At 36.7% G+C, this 17,279-nt stretch overlaps 1 protein-coding gene across 1 annotated transcript; it reads left to right on the forward strand.

Annotated features, from left to right (window-relative positions):
* The first annotated feature begins 402 nt into the window (after positions 1 to 402).
* On the forward strand, positions 403 to 11,992 carry LOC114359575 (gustatory receptor 68a-like). The gene is made up of 3 exons (XM_028314017.1): positions 403 to 516; positions 10,766 to 10,916; positions 11,469 to 11,992. Exons 1-3 carry the CDS (start codon positions 502 to 504, stop codon positions 11,663 to 11,665), a joined length of 363 nt encoding a protein of 120 aa, XP_028169818.1. The 5' UTR covers positions 403 to 501; the 3' UTR covers positions 11,666 to 11,992.
* The last annotated feature ends 5,287 nt before the right edge of the window (positions 11,993 to 17,279 follow it).

The raw sequence follows: 17,279 nt of genomic DNA on the forward strand, positions 1-17,279 counted from the left end.
CCTAGTTAATAGAGGTATTTTACTAAGTAAATTAATATACAGTGCACTGATTTTCTTTAAAAACATATGCTATTCTTACATCTCACACAAAAATGCGTAAGAATAAGAATGGCCCTAATACCTAGGCTAAAAGATCAATGAAAAAATTAACTTGGAGCATGAACTATGCTCATGGAGTCCTTACATGTTTCATAATATTTTCAGCGCAGGACCGGTCGTTATGTCAATCCTTGAGCGAGGCCTTTGTCGAACGGTGGGCGTCATTTGGCTGAAACGAACGAACGAACGAACCATCATAATTAGGTCCTCTTTTTGTATTTCAAGTGATAGGAAGAGGAGGTCTAGACAACAAATTATTGTTGCAGATAGAAGCAATGATCCTCATAAGATTTACGTCCTTCTTGGCGATGGAGATGGTTCCTCTGTTCTCGCCCTGCATGTTTGGAGACCGAGTCCACGGGGAGATCAGGCGCTTGAGGGAGCTTCTGGCTTCTAGGCTCTATGAGAATAAGCTCGGTAAGGTCTGAAATACTTTGCTTAGCGACAACCATTTTTTTATCCACAACGAGGAAACTCTTGGTCTGCATTTCACCTGGTGATAAGGCTGCTCAGGCCAAAGGAATAACAAAATATACTATCAAACATCTATTTGTATTGGCTAAAAATTTTTAATTCGAGTAATTATTTCTGAATGTTAAATAACATAATAATATTTGTATCTTTATGGCACCGTGCTATAAACGGGTTCGGGTGGCAGGCCTTTGTTCAAACGCTCATAGCAAATGTTGTGATAGCGATAGAGACATGAGATTTTTGGTTTTGAAAGGTAATATGTTAGAGATTAACACAAAGTAAGTAATAAAAACCACCTGTTATACATTGAAGTAATATTACTACGTAGTACATTATAACTCAATGCTGTTATAGGGGTATTATTTGGAGAAATTTATCAAATAACCAAAAAAGCACGAATTAAAATGCAGATTTTTCTCAAAATGTAACATTTGTTTATTATTTGTTGCCATTTTCTGGGTATTTTATGTATTTTTTTAGTATCGCCTGTTATTTAGCATTATTACTGTTTTTATTTTTTCAGGATATACCTCTTAGTTTATAGGTTATTACGTTTTCTTTACAATAAGTATTTGAAAGAAAAACAAATTCTATAAAATATATTTCAAAAATGACAGATATTTTTTGACCTTTTTCCCGTGGACAAAATAGGTCTTGTTTCACCTATTTTATGTGCACTTTATCAAGACTCACACTGTATAATCATTTTATTGATAAGTTTTTGTGATAAGATACTTAAAATATGTTTTGTTTTACAATCCCCTTCAGTTAAAATTGGTAAGGAAATGTGTAAGACAATGAGTGTTTATTTTTCAGATAAATCGGGCCGCAGCGCTGCTCGCGCGCTCCTCGCGCTGACCGAGGCGCAGGACCTGTCATTCTCCCTGCTGCGGATGTTTCAAGTCGACATATCTCTGCCCTTCAAGTTCATCGGCTTGCTCGTCACATATCTGGGGGCACGGCAGTGCCCCCACCAAGTCGAGCAAAAAAGCAGCACGGCCGTACCATCCTTTTCTCGAAGCAATTCAGGCCATTTTCGACCGCCTGTAACTTCGTTGTGGATAAAACTAGAAGGCTGAATTTTCATTAGCTATGCAGGCATTGTAAAGACACGGTATATTTAAAATTTCATTCAATTTGAACCAGTAGTTTAAGAATTATAACGGGTCAAAGTTACTTAATTTTGTCACTCACTGACTGACTCACATCCCATCAAAAACAATACTTGTCAAAAAAACCAAGTCTCGCAACTCAGTTGTTCTACGGTAAAAAGTTGTGAGATCCATGTAATACCAAGTCCAGGCCAGGAAATCTTTAACGTTTTACATAAATATATTGACTTGGTCATCGCATGAAAACACGTGTAAATAAAATTATTTAGTGCGATGGCCAAGTCAATAATTTATGTAAAACGTTAAAGATTTCCTGGCCTGGACTTGGTATTACATGGATCTCACAACTTTTTACCGTAGAACAACTGAGTTGCGAGACTTGGTTTTTTTGACAAGTATTGTTTTTGATGGGATCTTATTATTCTACTGCAGTTTCAAAAAGTTATTAGCCCCCCTGCATCGTCAATTTCGTCTTAGCTAAAAATATGGAAAATAAGATGAAGTGCTCTTAAAGTTTTCTTTAAAAAATTTAATATCACTTTTGATTGGTTTGGTAAAATGCCGACACTTAATATTTTTTGCTTTAAGATATTGATGTTTTTTTAATTAATAGGGTAAGTGAGTAGATAGCCTATGGAGAGCTTGTAGATAACCGATGGAGCTCCCGCGTGCTGCACTGGTGTCTGGTTCCCCGCGACGCGGCGCGCCACTGGCAGGACGACATCGCGGAGCTGGCCGGCCACAGTAGCGGCGGCGCGGTTCGCCCCGGGTGCCAAGCATCAGGGGGTGACAACAGTCGCGCAAATTAGTACTCACTGGCGCATCTACATGACTAAGACGATCATGAAATGCATGATACATAAAAGATGGAGGAGGCCTACACTCGTAAATGGGTGCCTTTTTTTTTCGTCGGGAAATGCTTTGCCGACAAGACAACCAGTGGGTATGCCCCACTGGTCTATGGGGACTGCCAGTGGGTTATGTGGGACTCTCCCCGCCTACCCACTAAAGGCGGGGCCTACCCACTAAAACCCGACGGTTTCCACCAGAGCCCAAAGAAACGGAGCCGCGAGTTATTGTCCAGGTTGGACATTCATCCGCAGCTTCGCCTCAGGCTAGAGGCTCGCTCACGAGCGAGCCTCTCTGGCTTTGAGGGAACCCCCAATCCCCTCCTCCAGTTGTTTTTTATAGAGGTTTTCTCCTCGCGGCCCTGGTACAACAGGACCCCCGGCCCGCCGTAGCGGGTTACGGTCTGCTCTATGCCGCTGCTCGGTCAGCTCTGCTGATCAGAGAAGTACCGAGAGCGGCCCTTCAAAGAATGGGACCGGGCAAATGCCCCGCCAGCCCCCACCTGTGGGGGTTTGTAAAGATGTCTCCTGCATCGTGGCCCGAGCAAATGCCTCGACGGCCCCTGGCCCACTCAATTGTGGGTTACGGGTTGCCCGACAGGCCCGCCGAGTTGACGAGACCTGCCGCGCGGTGAGAAGTTAGCCGCCCGCGTGAACAGACCACGCGGACGTTGCCCAGGGTGCACCACGAGGAGGTCCCTCACCATCGCACCCCCGTAAATAGGTGCCTAAGATAAGTGCATGTTAAAATGATTAAATAATAAAGGTCCTAATTTAAATGTAATAACGAAGCATAAATAACATTATAAGTCTATCCAATATAGCTTGATTAGAATGACGGCTGTCAAACGAATGTGACTAGTGATGGGTATGTTTCGTACGGTTCACATAGATGTATCGATAAGTTTTCGAAAAAATGATATGAAAAAATGCACCCAATTTTTCTTCATATTAGTACTTCATATGTACTTTATTCATAAAAATGACAATTATGATTTAAATTTAAAGACAGTAAAATTTAAAATTCATGTCAAGGGTGTACAACCTAAGTCGTAGTCATTATCATCAGTGTTCTTCAGTGGTTTTTTCCTCTCGCTAGAGGGCGGTGGGCATCTCTTCTAAAGCAACGGTGCCGGTGCTATGAATACCCAAAAAATTACCGGTGATTGATTTCCGATGTTTGATTATTTAAGAATGAAATGTTTTTTGGTTTTTAATAGTGAACATTTAGAAAAACGTATAACTTGACTTAAATATGTTAAAAAATTTGTTAAATATGTTAAAAAAATAGTTTTAATTTAAAATGACTTAAAAACTAAAATTTTAAAATTACTAATGATAAACACTATTTACAAAATAAAAAATACTTCACCCCCAGCGCCGCAGTCAGGAATGGTGCCCAAAAGGCTGGCAGCATTGCCACGTTGAATGGCCAGGCTAATTCTCTGGCCGAAATAGCTGCCAGCCTTTTGATCACCGGTCACCTCGGTGAGCCTCTTTGCCAGTTCCTTATAAAAGGAACGAGCGCTTGGACCCCATGGTTATAATTTAATATGACATTTGTCGATATGTCCCAACACTAACATTTTTGTAACTCGAGATAACCTTGTAGAGACGTCGTTAATACTCTAGCTTGATTTTTATAATTTCGAATTACTACTTATTGGTGTAATTTAACGCTGCATTTACACGAAATTATCATTTTTATTGGAAGCACTGTCGTCGAAAATATTGTTTGTAGGTCAGACGTGAATTATTTCTTGTCCGCCAATATTTAGCTCTCATTGATCGCTACTACAAAGTTATGTCGTTACTTTTGATGACAGCTGTCATTCTAATCAAGCTATATTGGATAGACTTAAGTAATCTAATGTACCTAAATTGAATAATTTGAATCTTAGGAATAAATGGCTTATTTATTTTTAAGTAGATAGAAAGAAAATAAAACAATCATATTATAGATATTTGACGTCCAAAAAGATTGGAAATAAAATTAATTGAGCAAGGTTGCACATGGATGAGTATTCGATATTTACTTGCACCATTACGGCATTTACAAGTGTTTTATGAGTAGGTACTAGGCACCTACCTAATCTAACACATTTTGTATTTCTTGCAGATTCTAAAGCTTTAAATATAAAAGATCACATAAAATTTACATAATATTGTTTTATTCCTTAAAATATCACGCCCATCGCACCCTTGAGTCATTGACGAAATTATTGAATAAACAAAAACCCAACTGCGTAAAAAGGAACTAAAAAGATAAAAAACAAGCCAGTCGAAGGCATCATTGACTAATTATTTTGTTGTTGATAATATGTATTTGATGCCTCCGACTGCATTTGTGAACACTAAGGCTTGTTTTTGTCTATTTAGTTTATTTTTACGCAGTTGGGTTTTGTGTTTATTCAATAATAATTTTATTTTAATCTTTTTAGTTAAATAACAAACATTGTCGTAAGCTACTAAAAAGCCCTTCATTTTAATACCCCACTCGATAGGTTTTGAGAAAAAAAAAATATTTTTGCAGACATTATGTCGCCTAAAATCTGTCATTTTGTTTTTTTTTTTTCAATTTTAATATAGCCAGTGTCACTCTCACGATTAAGACGAATCTAACGACACCTCTCATGCTAAAATCGGTCAAGGCGTTAAGCTGTAGGCCGTACCAAAGAAATATACATACATACACTCGAAAAATATAACCCTCCTTCTGGCTCAGTCGGGTAATAAGTATTAATGAATTAAAAATATCTATCAAGAATACCTAAAGCCATTTTTAGAGATAGGAAAGTTTTTAAAGATAGGTATACAATTTCTTCATCATCATGACTGTTCACTGTAGTTGATGACTGTTCTTGATAACGGTTACATAAAGTAGATTTTATACGTAAAAGTAAAAAAACTATGTAAAACCCAACTACGACAAAAAACGACGCTGAAAAAGTATAAAACAAGATTTTCAGAATACTAAACTGAACAAAGTTACATAGCCTGTCAAAATCATAACCCTCCTTTTGCTTTGCCGTAGTCGGGTAAAAACTAGCTTTCCGCCCGCGGCTTCGCCTTCGGTTCGTGCGTTCTGGAGTTATAGCGTCAGGAAGGAAAACCCGACTTATTTTTATATACATAGTAGATTATTACATCTTACACTCATCTCCTTATAAATGATAGAATACAATTCTGTAATTTTATACTTAAAAAGTTAATTGAATTGGGTCAGTTGCCGTTGTAATACCGGCTGTTTTGCAACAAAACTGAATAGGCTGATGTGCTGTCAACTGTACATCCTCTCCAACAACATGAAATAAACATCAAAGTGAAATTATTCGAGACTGTTTCGAGCCGTGAACGAGTGTCCGTGAGGGAATGTGACGTTAATGAACACAGCTCAAAACGAATTGTTAACGTTTTGTCGAGTAATCGAATAGTTAATAGTAATTAGTGTCATAGATCATGATATTATTCTATGGGTCGACTCTCGCCTAGCGCAGCAGCCATATAAAAAGCCTAACACAAGACGGACTGGGCGGACGAGACAATATTTACAAGACCCTAAAAAGCTAAAACATGTCCGGCTGGCAACTCTACACGCGGCGGGATTGAATCGTGACTTTTATTATAATATGGGTATAGCTACCTACACGAGCACCCGGTACAGCTTGTATTAAATTTTATGTGCTGTTGTCTGTATTATTCAAGTTATTTATAATTCATCAATTAGTTTTACGACATACTTGACGTGTAATATTCTGAAAGAGTAGCTGGATGGGCACTCATATACATTCCTAATAAATTAGTTTGATGGCCTACTGTTATCCCATTTATTTATTTTAGTAGGGATGAGCCTCAATTTAGCATTGCTACAAAAGTACTTCGTTGGCGTGAAAGTAACTTTGGGCTGGTGATGATAATTATATAGCCTACGAAAGGATATTACCACGAGACGTTGCAAATTGATAAATTTGCGTAAATTTGTGCGTAAAATAATATAACTCTCATTTAGAATGCTACGAAAGTTTGCGGTTCTTGTTATTTTCCGGTGAGGACTTCCTCGATAAATGGACTAGAAGAATTTTAAAAATCGGACCACTAGTTCCTGAGATTAGCGCGTTAAAGTAAACAAACAAACTCTTCAGCTTTGAATATTAGTATTAGAGTTTGATAAGATGATCTCACCAAAACAAGGGGTTCGTTCTGGAACCAACCAATTTTCCCTTAGCTAACTATTATGTGTGGGATGGCCTTGTCACATAATTGTCTGTCAAGGTAACTAATTTGATACACCTGCCGTCCAACTTGCATTCTCTAGAGAGAGTCAGATTGTTTCTAATTACAATAAATCTATGCTAGTTCTAGTTGTATAAATAATTAACTAAGAAGACTTTGTAGCGTCTGTTTAGATCTAGAAGATCGCTTACCCTTGTCTGATGGTTTGTTCTAAAATCTAGATTAGTAGTTAATTCTGCAACTTGCTTCTGAACTAACCTAGAGTCACCAGCACATCTTAAATAGTGCAAGAATTGACATCTTGTCTCTTGTCTCGGAGAGCTGATACAAAAATAAGATACATGTACTTAAGGCACCATCAAAGCTTGAATATTTAAATTTGTTAAAATGCTTAACATAAGTATGTACTTTTTTCAATTAACTACTCTGAACAAATGACACAAAAATATCTGAATGTTTTGAAACGGAATGTTGAAATTTACATCTAATATACTCGTTCCGGACATCACTAACATTTCGACCATTATGAAATGAAACGCCCGGAGCTTCGGTCACTTCAGTGGCAGCCATCCATTCGTCATGACGGCCCCAAGCGTGAAGGTCAACACTTTCTTCAAACAAAAGCAAACGCCGTTCAGAGACAATGTATCCAAGTTTTATATTGTAGCCGCAAGCTTACTGGGCCTCAACAGGTTGCCCGTCATACTCAATGAAGGAAGATACATCCTCACAACCTTAGCAGCCATTTATACTTCAGTATTGGTAGCTGTTATCAGTTATGTCTTATACCTCTATGGGGGCTACACTGACATCGTGGTTCGGACGAATCTCGCTGAATATTTTATTATTATAACATTCAGCTTTATCACTTGGAAACGAATGGAGCGATATTATAACAAGCTAAACAAGTTCGACGGAGAAACTGGCTGCAGGCCCAAAGTAACCGGCCAATCTATTAAGAATCTGATTTGGATGCTCGGTTTTAATATATTTATCACGACAGGCATTTGGTTATTATTGTATAGCCCTGTCTTACTTTATTATTTAATGATATCGTGTAGTTTCCTTCATTGTTTGGAGTTGTACTACTACGGCCATCTCCTGAGCCTCCTAGTGCCTCGGCTGCGTCTCATCAATTATTTCGTGGAGTCAGCGCTGTCTAACGGAAAGTCTGCTAAGTGCCCCAATATCGATGAGCTTAATATGTCGTACACATGTCAAAAAACGAAACTAACTGACATGAAGAAAATAATGGACCTTTACCACCATTTGATACAAGCGTATGACTTATTTCTCGATGCAGTAAAATGGCAGGTGATTGAAGTGCTTTTTTGTACCTTGTTTTTCGGAACTCAACGTACTTTATTACAATTTTGGTTATTATAAGTTTTATTAATGTATTTACATGTTTCAGTTACTGGTTATTATAATAACGACGTTTATATCAATTCTGTCGAGTTGTTACTGGCTAGCAACGGCACTTATTCGTCAAGAGGTAAATAAAGACAGAAGTTTGCTACCAGTGCGCTTACCATGAGTTTGCGTTAGGTGTGCTCGCTAGCGACTGCGTAAAAAAATGACATATTGTGCAGCGCTCCCTAGTGGCTACTTTCAAGAAACAAAATCTTCATAGAGATTTTTGACGTACTCGCTAGCGAGCACACCTAACGTAAACTCGTGGTAGGTACACAGTTTTCTACATGCCATATTTATAGCTTTTTAGGGTTTCGTAGTCCTGACAAGGAACCCTTATAGTTTCGATAATAATATGTCTGTCTGTCTGTCCGAGGTTTTGCATGGAAACTATTGGCACTAGAGAGCTGTAATTTTGTGGAGGTATGTTAATTAATCACGCCGACAAAACGGTAATATAAAATTACAAAAAAATTTTTTTAGGGTAGCCCCCCTACATGTAGAGTGGAGATTTTTTAAAATCTTCTACCCCATCTAGTGGGGTATCGTTGGATAGGTCTTTTAAAAATGCTTAGTTTTTAAGACTATTTTTCGATTTAGGGATCCATTTGCAAAATATTAAAGTTTAAAGTGCCAATATTTGTTCGAGTAGGGCGTCCCCCCCCCTCTAAGAAGTAAAATGTTGGTTTGCAAAATTTGGGAAAATTCATAAAATACTGCTTTTCATTTTCGTGAATATCAGTATTTCATAGATCAGACAGTTTAATAGTCTTATTATAAAATTTCTTAACTAATAAAAAATCCTTGGAAGAAAATATTAAAAGCGACTTGAGATGAAGTAATTGCTTGCTTTTTAAATATATTGTGTGAACGACGGTCAACTACGGAACCCTACACTGCGCGTGGCACGACACGCACTTGGCCGATTTTTCTAAGTCAGTTGAGGCTTTAGGAATATACTTGAATAATTAAAAATACAACTTGAAAGTTCTTTAATCTATACTAATATTATAAAGCTGAAGAGTTTGTTTGTTTGTTTGTTTACTTGAACGCGCTAATCTCCGGAACTACTGGTCCGATTTGAAAAATACTTTTAGTGTTAGATAGCCCATTTATCGAGAAAGGCTATAGGCTATACAACATCACGCTGCGATCAATAGGAGCAGAGCAATAATGAAAAAAGTTTCGAAAACGGGTTTTCACGCGTACGAAGTCGCGGGCACAGCTAGTCAGATATATTTAACTTGGTCTTAACGTTTCATTTTAATGCAATAATACTCCCCTTAACATCATCAAAGTTAAACATTACTTTATTTTTATAGGTTTTAAATACTATACAGGGTGTTTGGTAAATGGGTATATGAGCCGACACTAGCCCATGTTAACATGGTCATATAAATGGTATGGTAAAGTCAGAAAATTGATATCTTCATTTTAAATATTTTATTTTTCATATAAATCGGATTTTATCAAATTTATTTTGTATGAAAATTAAAAAAACTAAAATGATGTTATCAAATTTCTGACTTCACCATACCATTTATATGCCCATGTTAACATGGGCTAGTATCGGCTCATATACCCATTTACCTAACACCCTGTATAGTACCTACCTCCTAACCGATCGCTGAAAAATTTAACTTCCAGCATGAACTATGCTCATGGAGCCCTTACATGTTTCATAATATTCAAATTTCAGCTTTTCGCCCCTTGCCATTCCAGCGACCTTCACCAAATGGTCGATTCATCTAGTAGGCCCCATGCTACTTCTTCCGAACCGTGGTTGCCACTAGAGAACTTTTCTGCCCCAACGGCCATCAGCTTTACGAGCTCTGTGCCCCGCCCACTGACAGTTTATTCTGCGGGCTATGTCGGTCACTTTTTTTTCTTTTTCCTGCGGAACTGGTGAAGGTCGCTGGGAGAACCTAGACGCAGGCACCGCAGGACCGGTCGTTATGTCAATCCTTGAGCGAGGCCTTTGTCCAACGGTGGGCGTCATTTGGCTGAAACAAACGTACGAACGAACCATCAAAATTAGGTCCTCTTTTTACCCGACTGCGCCAGAAAGGGGTATGTGTTTCGAGTGTATGTATGTGGGTATGTATGTATATTTCCTTGGCACGGGCCTACAGCCTAAACGGCTTGACCGATTTTAGCGTGAGAGGTGTCGTTAAATTAGTCATAATCGGGAGAGTGACACTGGCTATATTAAAAGTAAAAAAAAAACAAAATGGCGGATTTTAGGCGCCATAATGTCTTCAAAAAAATTTTTTTTCTCAAAACCTAGTGGGGTATCAAAATAAAGAGCTTTTTTAGTAGCTTACAAATATGTATGTTATTTAACTAAAAAGATTAAAATAAAACTATTATTGAATAAACAAAAAACCCAGCTGCGTAAAAATGAACTAAAAATATAAAAACAAGCCTCACAGTGTTCACAAATGCAGTCGGAGGCATCAAATACATATCACCAACAAAAGAATTAGTCATTGATGACTCCGACTGAGGCTTGTTTTTATCTTTTTAGTTCATTTTTTTTGTATTTCAAGTGATAGGAAGAGGAGGTTTAGAGAATTATTGTTACAGATAGTAGCAATGGACACCATACAATTTACGTCCTTCTTGGCGATGGAGATGGTTCCTCTGTTCTCGCCCTGCATGTTCGGAGACCGAGTCCACGGGGAGGTCAGGCGCTTGAGGGAGCTCCTGGCTTCTAGGCTCTATGAGAATAAGCTCGGTAAGGTCTGAAATACTTTGCTTAGCGACAATCATATTTTATCCACAACGAGGAAACTCTTGGTCTGCATCTCACCTGGTGATAAGGCTGCTCAGGCCAAAGGAATAACAAATTTGCTATCTAACATCTATTTGTATTGGCTAAAAACATTTGTTGAGAATCTATTTTTAATTCGAGTAATTATTTCTGAATGTTAAATAACATATAATTTATATGTTTGGCACCGTGCTATAAACGGGTTCAAAACAAAGGAAGCAAATAGTCTTTCCCCTACTATCACTTTACTTGCAGGGTCTGACATAATTTATGTAATGTGATTCTCCTGGGTAAATGTAGATAAAGCTTTTTCACTTGTCTGGAAGTATATGCCTCATTGGTTAAATTATACATATAATAGTTTTTGTGATAAGTGTTTTATCGTTCATATGAAAATGTATTAATTTTAGACAGGTATGCTAAGAGATACTTAAAATATATTTTTTTACAATCCCTCTCAGTTAAAATTGCCACTACGTAAGGAAATATGTAAGACAATGAGTGTTTATTTTTCAGATAAATCGGGCCGCAGCGCTGCGCGCGCGCTCCTCGCGCTGACCGAGGCGCAGGACCTGTCGTTCTCCCTGCTGCGGATGTTTCAAGTCGACATATCTCTGCCCTTCAAGTTCATTGGCTTGCTCGTCACATATCTTATTATTCTACTGCAGTTTCAGAAAGTTATTAGCCCCCCTGCATCGTCAATTTCGTCTTAGCTAAAAATACGGAAAAGCAAGATGAAGTGCTCTTAAATTTTAATATCACTTGATTGCTTTGGTAAAATGCCGACACTTAAATGTTTTTGCTTTAAGATATTGATTTTTTTTTAATTTAATGTCTAAGTAAGTAAGTAGATAGAAAGAAAATAAAACAATCATATATATCTTTGACGTCCAAAAAGATTGGGAATAAAATTAATTGAGCAAGGTTGCACATGGATGAGTATTCGATATTTACTTGCACCATTACGGCATTTACGAGTGTTTTATGAGTACTACCTACCTAATCTAACACATTTTGTATTTCTTGCAGATTCTAAAGCTTTAAATATAAAAGATCACTTAAAACTTACATAATCTTGTTTTATTCCTCAAAATATCACGCCTATCGCACCCTTGAGGTATAGACGAAATAAGTATTAATGAATTAAAAATATCTATCAGGAGTTACCTAAAGCCATTTTTAGAGATAGGAAAGTTTTTAAAGATAGGTATACAATTTCTTCATCATCATGATGACTGTTCACTGTAGTTGATGACTTTTTGATAACGGTTAAAGTAGATTTCATACATAAAATTATTACATCTTACACTCATCTCCCTGATGATGAATGATGCAATTCTGTAATTGTATGCTTACAAAGTTAATTGAATTGGGTCAGTTTGTTTTTATAAAGGACCCTACCTTACTATCTTGCCACAAACATATATTCGGGGACCCATAAACTTTATGAATGTGGTGCGAGGTCTACGCCGAACGAATTTAGATTTGCACCGAATCGTAAAGCAACAGTTGATGTTGGTAATAAAACGTACACGTTGGATTACTATGTGTTTACCTACATGTTTCTCGATTAGGTAAAGAATACGGATTACATTGTTTTAACAAATTGTAAACAAAAATGTAGTGTAATTTTATATTTGAAAAGGACACCTAATGCTATTTCTACGTTGATTTGATATGCAACACGCACCCTTACCGATCATCTAAGTCGTATAAGGACAATGAAAATAGGTTAAAGGGGAGGCCTATGTTCAGCAGTGGACATGAGCAGTGGTGGAAATGATGATGATAGTTGGTTTATGAAAATCCAAATTAATAAATAAAAAGAAATTAAAGAAAAGTAGGTACCTAATGTTAAATCTGATACTAGCTGTTACATATTCCAAACATACGAGAAGAAACATTATAAAATCATTAAAAAAAATGTAATCATAGAAAATATTAATCACAGCTAAGTAAAACCATCGCAAATTCATAAATGCTATTTTATTATAATAGTAATTTATTACTTATATCTGTGCCTAATACGAATAACGGTATCACCAGCAAGCCCTCGTAAACCAGTCTAGATAGCGAATTAATCAACAGCTTCGTCGAGCTCATCCCATCGGGCCACTGTAGGGATTAGGCATATTGCGCTTCTCTACTCAGTACCCAGTTCTAATTCTACCGCAGTATTTAATGAAACTGCGGTTTAGTGACGTAGTTTGATGTCAACAGTAGAATACGTCACTGCTGTTGCCGACTTCTTCCGGAACGGATTCCCCTAAGAATGGTTTATACAGGGCCGAACCAAGACCGATGCAAAGGTAAGTAAGTACGAATAACAGAAAGTTTTCGAGCGCTTTTCGAATACTAATTCGACTTACCTCACCGCCAGAAGTCGACGACGTTTCAGCGGCGAATCTTTCAGAGGCCCTATTCTGAAAGGCGGTAGCTTTACTTTCGACGGTAGCTGTTTCTTTTGCACATACGATTGTCCTATTGCGAGTGAAGTAGATAAATAGAGCTCAGATTTAGGACAGAGTTTTTTAGAGTAGGACTAACTGAGATTTTTCAATGCTAATTAAAAGTCTTGCAATCTGGCCAAATGGAATTGTCTCCCCCCGGACTTCTTTTCAATGAAATGTACTCGTGCTAGGTACAACCTCCGTCCATTAGGTTTGCAGCGGTGGAGTAATTTATCTTATTTGTAACACAGTTTGTAACTTGCGATATCTAGGGAAATTGTGTTTCAAAGTGCTGCCTTAGAGGTAGTCCTAGTGTGCGGATTGAGTTTTCATATAGTTTTGACAACTAATTATCTTCAGTATGTACTACCTCACCATACTATTCATTAAGGTTTTCAGTATGTACTACCTCACCATCTATTCATTAAGGTTGTTGTTTGCCTTCAGGTTCAGTCAAACCAACGCGATCACACGCGATCAACCGGCGTGCAGCGATGGCGACCAGACTTAAGGTTCGGCCAAACCAACGCGATCAGACGCGATCAGACGCGATCATCCGGCGTGCAGCGATGGCGATCAATGCATTTAAGTCTGGTCGCCATCGCTGCACGCCGCACAGTATGTTATGAGACTGTATAATCGGACATTCTCATTTATTTGATGAACCGTATAGAGCTCAGTTATACAAACATGATAGTAAAACTCCCGTTTGAAAATTCCAAGTAGTTTTCGCAGTATAAAAATTCAAAGTTACCTATTTTTTTACTTCAAAATTATGCAAAAATACTCTCACTCGTTAACTAATAACATTTAATTCAGAATTATTATAACACTTCATAGAGCTCTTAAAACTACACGTAATAAGCGTATTAAGTGCTTCGTAAACGCATTCAGTTAATTAGGAAAAATGATTTTAGTGATTTTTGTTTTTATTTTTTTTCTCAATTATACCTTAATATATGCAAACATTTTTAATTGTAAGATATAGTCTGATATGTAATCTAATTGTATTAAAAAATCAGCTTTAAATTCCGTGATATATTTGAGGAAAATCAAATTGAAAATATGCGTCATATAGAATTGTAAATTTCCCATCACTTTTTAATAGCAATATTTCTTTTGGATGTTTAAATATCATCAGCTCGATTGTACCAAATTATTGTATTGACATTCGATTTACATAGGTTTCAAATCGATGAGAAAATTATTAAAGGTAGGATAAATTCGACTTCCTAGATTTGTTTACATACTATTTTAGTTAGTTACTTACATACAACTTAAGTTAATATAAGAGTGTTAAAAAAGAAAAAAAACTCGACTTGAGAACCTCCTCCTTTTTTTGAAGTCGGTTAAAAACAATGTGAATGTGACTTTTTAGAACCTTCAACACTATGCACATAACAGGCGGGTTTTGAAACTTTTAAGACTTGAATTATTCCTTCCAAAATTGTCGACCCTAGACGCGTAAAAATTTTATTAAGACGTTTTATGTTTTTTCTCAAATATATCACGGAATTTAAAGCTGATTTTATTAATACAATTAGATTAAATATCAGACTATATCTTGCAATTAAAAATGTTTGCATATATTAAGGTATAATTGAGAAAAAAAATAAAAACAAAAATCACTAAAATCATTTTTCCTAATTAACTGAATGCGTTTACGAAGCACTTAATACGCTTATTACGTGTAGTTTTAAGAGCTCTATGAAGTATTATAACAATTCTGAATTAAATGTTATTAGTTAACGAGTGAGAATATTTTTTCATAATTTTGAAGTAAAAAAATAGGTAACTTTGAATTTGTATACCGCGAAAACTACGTGGAATTTTCAAACGGGAGTTTTACTATCATGTTTGTAGAACTGGGCTCTATACGTTTCATCAAATCAATGAGAATGTCCGATTATACAGTCCCATAACACACTGTGCGCCGGCTGATCGCGTGTGATCGCGTTGGTTTGGCCGAACCTTTAAATGCATTGATCGCCATCGCTGCACGCCGGCTGATCGCGTTGGTTTGGCCGAACCTTTAGTCGTATAATGTGAACATATTCCTTTTCAGGAGTGATTCATTTTTCATTTTAAATATAAGAATTTGATTAAGGTTAAAAATGTAGTCCTAATAATTACGTAGTAGTAAAATAGTATCTAAAAATTAGGAAACTTGTTCGTATTCCGTAGTTATAAGCTATATGTACAAAAATATTTCAATAATGCTATCATTGTTTGTCATCATTTATCGCTGACTTGCTAGTATTATTCGTAACATTCAATTTCTGATGCGGCTCAGTTTATCCCATTATCATGATTCCATTCTTGATATAATTTCCTGTTTCCATATGATTGAATACAAATTGCAATTGAAACGTCAAACGTAATGTGGTTTGGCGATAACTGTGCAATTAATTTTACAGTTTATTTTACCAATTTACTAAAATAGAGATAATTTTGAGTTAATTCTAATAGAATTATGGTTTTTGATGCGATATTAACTGCGATATTTACTATCTAGGCATTTGGTTTAGTTCCATTCTTGAATGATCAAACGAACTTACCAAGTGAAGTTCGATCTAAATTATCCTGTTTTCGCCGAAGAGATTTATTTTACCATGTAGTACCCCTGTACGACAACCCAATCCGCACACAATATTCAGCGTAGTAGTAGTAAAAAACAAAAGAGCGGGCAACCCCACCCCTACCACGCTGTGGGCTCGGTGTCCGAGCGGTCTCATTATATTTAGAGAAGAGATGACATTGACGTTTACCTCCAGGGAAGAAGATATAGAAATCTTCGGGTTGGGAGGGACCTTAAATCTCTTCGGCGAAAACAGGATAATTTAGATCGAACTTCACTTGGTAAGTTCGTTTGATCATTCAATTATCCTGCTTTCGCCTCCGAGATTTATTTTACCATGTAGATGTTTAGAGCATGGATCAATGTCCATGTTAAATGGTTAAGAGAGTAAATGTCAATGTACTAAATACATAATAAAGCAATATTTTTGTATTATAATCGTATTGCATCACTTATTCATAACAATAACAAGTATCACGGTCTCAACAAGATTTTGTTCATTATAGAGTATTATTATATACATTTATTTGTACTTCTATTAACTGTTAAGTACGACTACTGATTGTAAAAAGTTGCCAAGACAGTTGACAGAGCATCCTGTCTATCCAGCACACTGGCTAATTGTATCAACGTTGACAGCGGCGCAAACCGCAGGCAATACTGCCGCGTGTCGCGTGCTGTGTGGGCCGAACACCCTCGTGTCGACACTCCTTTCCTATATTTATCCAGTTTCATCTCAGAACTGAGCTTGACGACGGTAGTGGTTAACACCGAATCGATCACAGTGACTGCAAAGCTAACACTCTGATTGTTGTAAAACATAAGCTCACTTGCATTTTAATTAATAAATAAATAATGTGGTTAATTAAAACTTATTAATTTATTTGGATACAGTTTGACCAGTATTCCAAAACAGTATTAATTTGGATTCCAAGTAACACTGTTGCGAGGAAAAAGTTTGGTTTCTATTTAATAGCACCTTTTAATAGCAATCTTTTGATTCTTGAAACCTGACCTATAAATTATATTATTTATTTAAATAATTATATATTTCAATAAATTATATGATTTCACTAACGATATTGCTAAGCGGTGGTTATTTAATGTTATTATAGGATGCACCCGACTTTAGAATATGCTAAGAAAATAGAGTAAGGTAGGTACAATGATGTAATTGAGCATTGTAAAAATATTTATTTGTCAGTCATTTAGTGTAGTGGTTTCAAAACGGACTACTATGCCGAGAGGTCCCGGGTTCGATCCCCGGCCGGGCAGAAATTGAATTGATACATTTTAATT

Source organism: Ostrinia furnacalis, unplaced genomic scaffold, assembly GCF_004193835.3.
Source record: "Ostrinia furnacalis isolate ACB-3 unplaced genomic scaffold, ASM419383v2 OfSCF4490, whole genome shotgun sequence".
Classification (NCBI taxonomy): domain Eukaryota; kingdom Metazoa; phylum Arthropoda; class Insecta; order Lepidoptera; family Crambidae; genus Ostrinia; species Ostrinia furnacalis.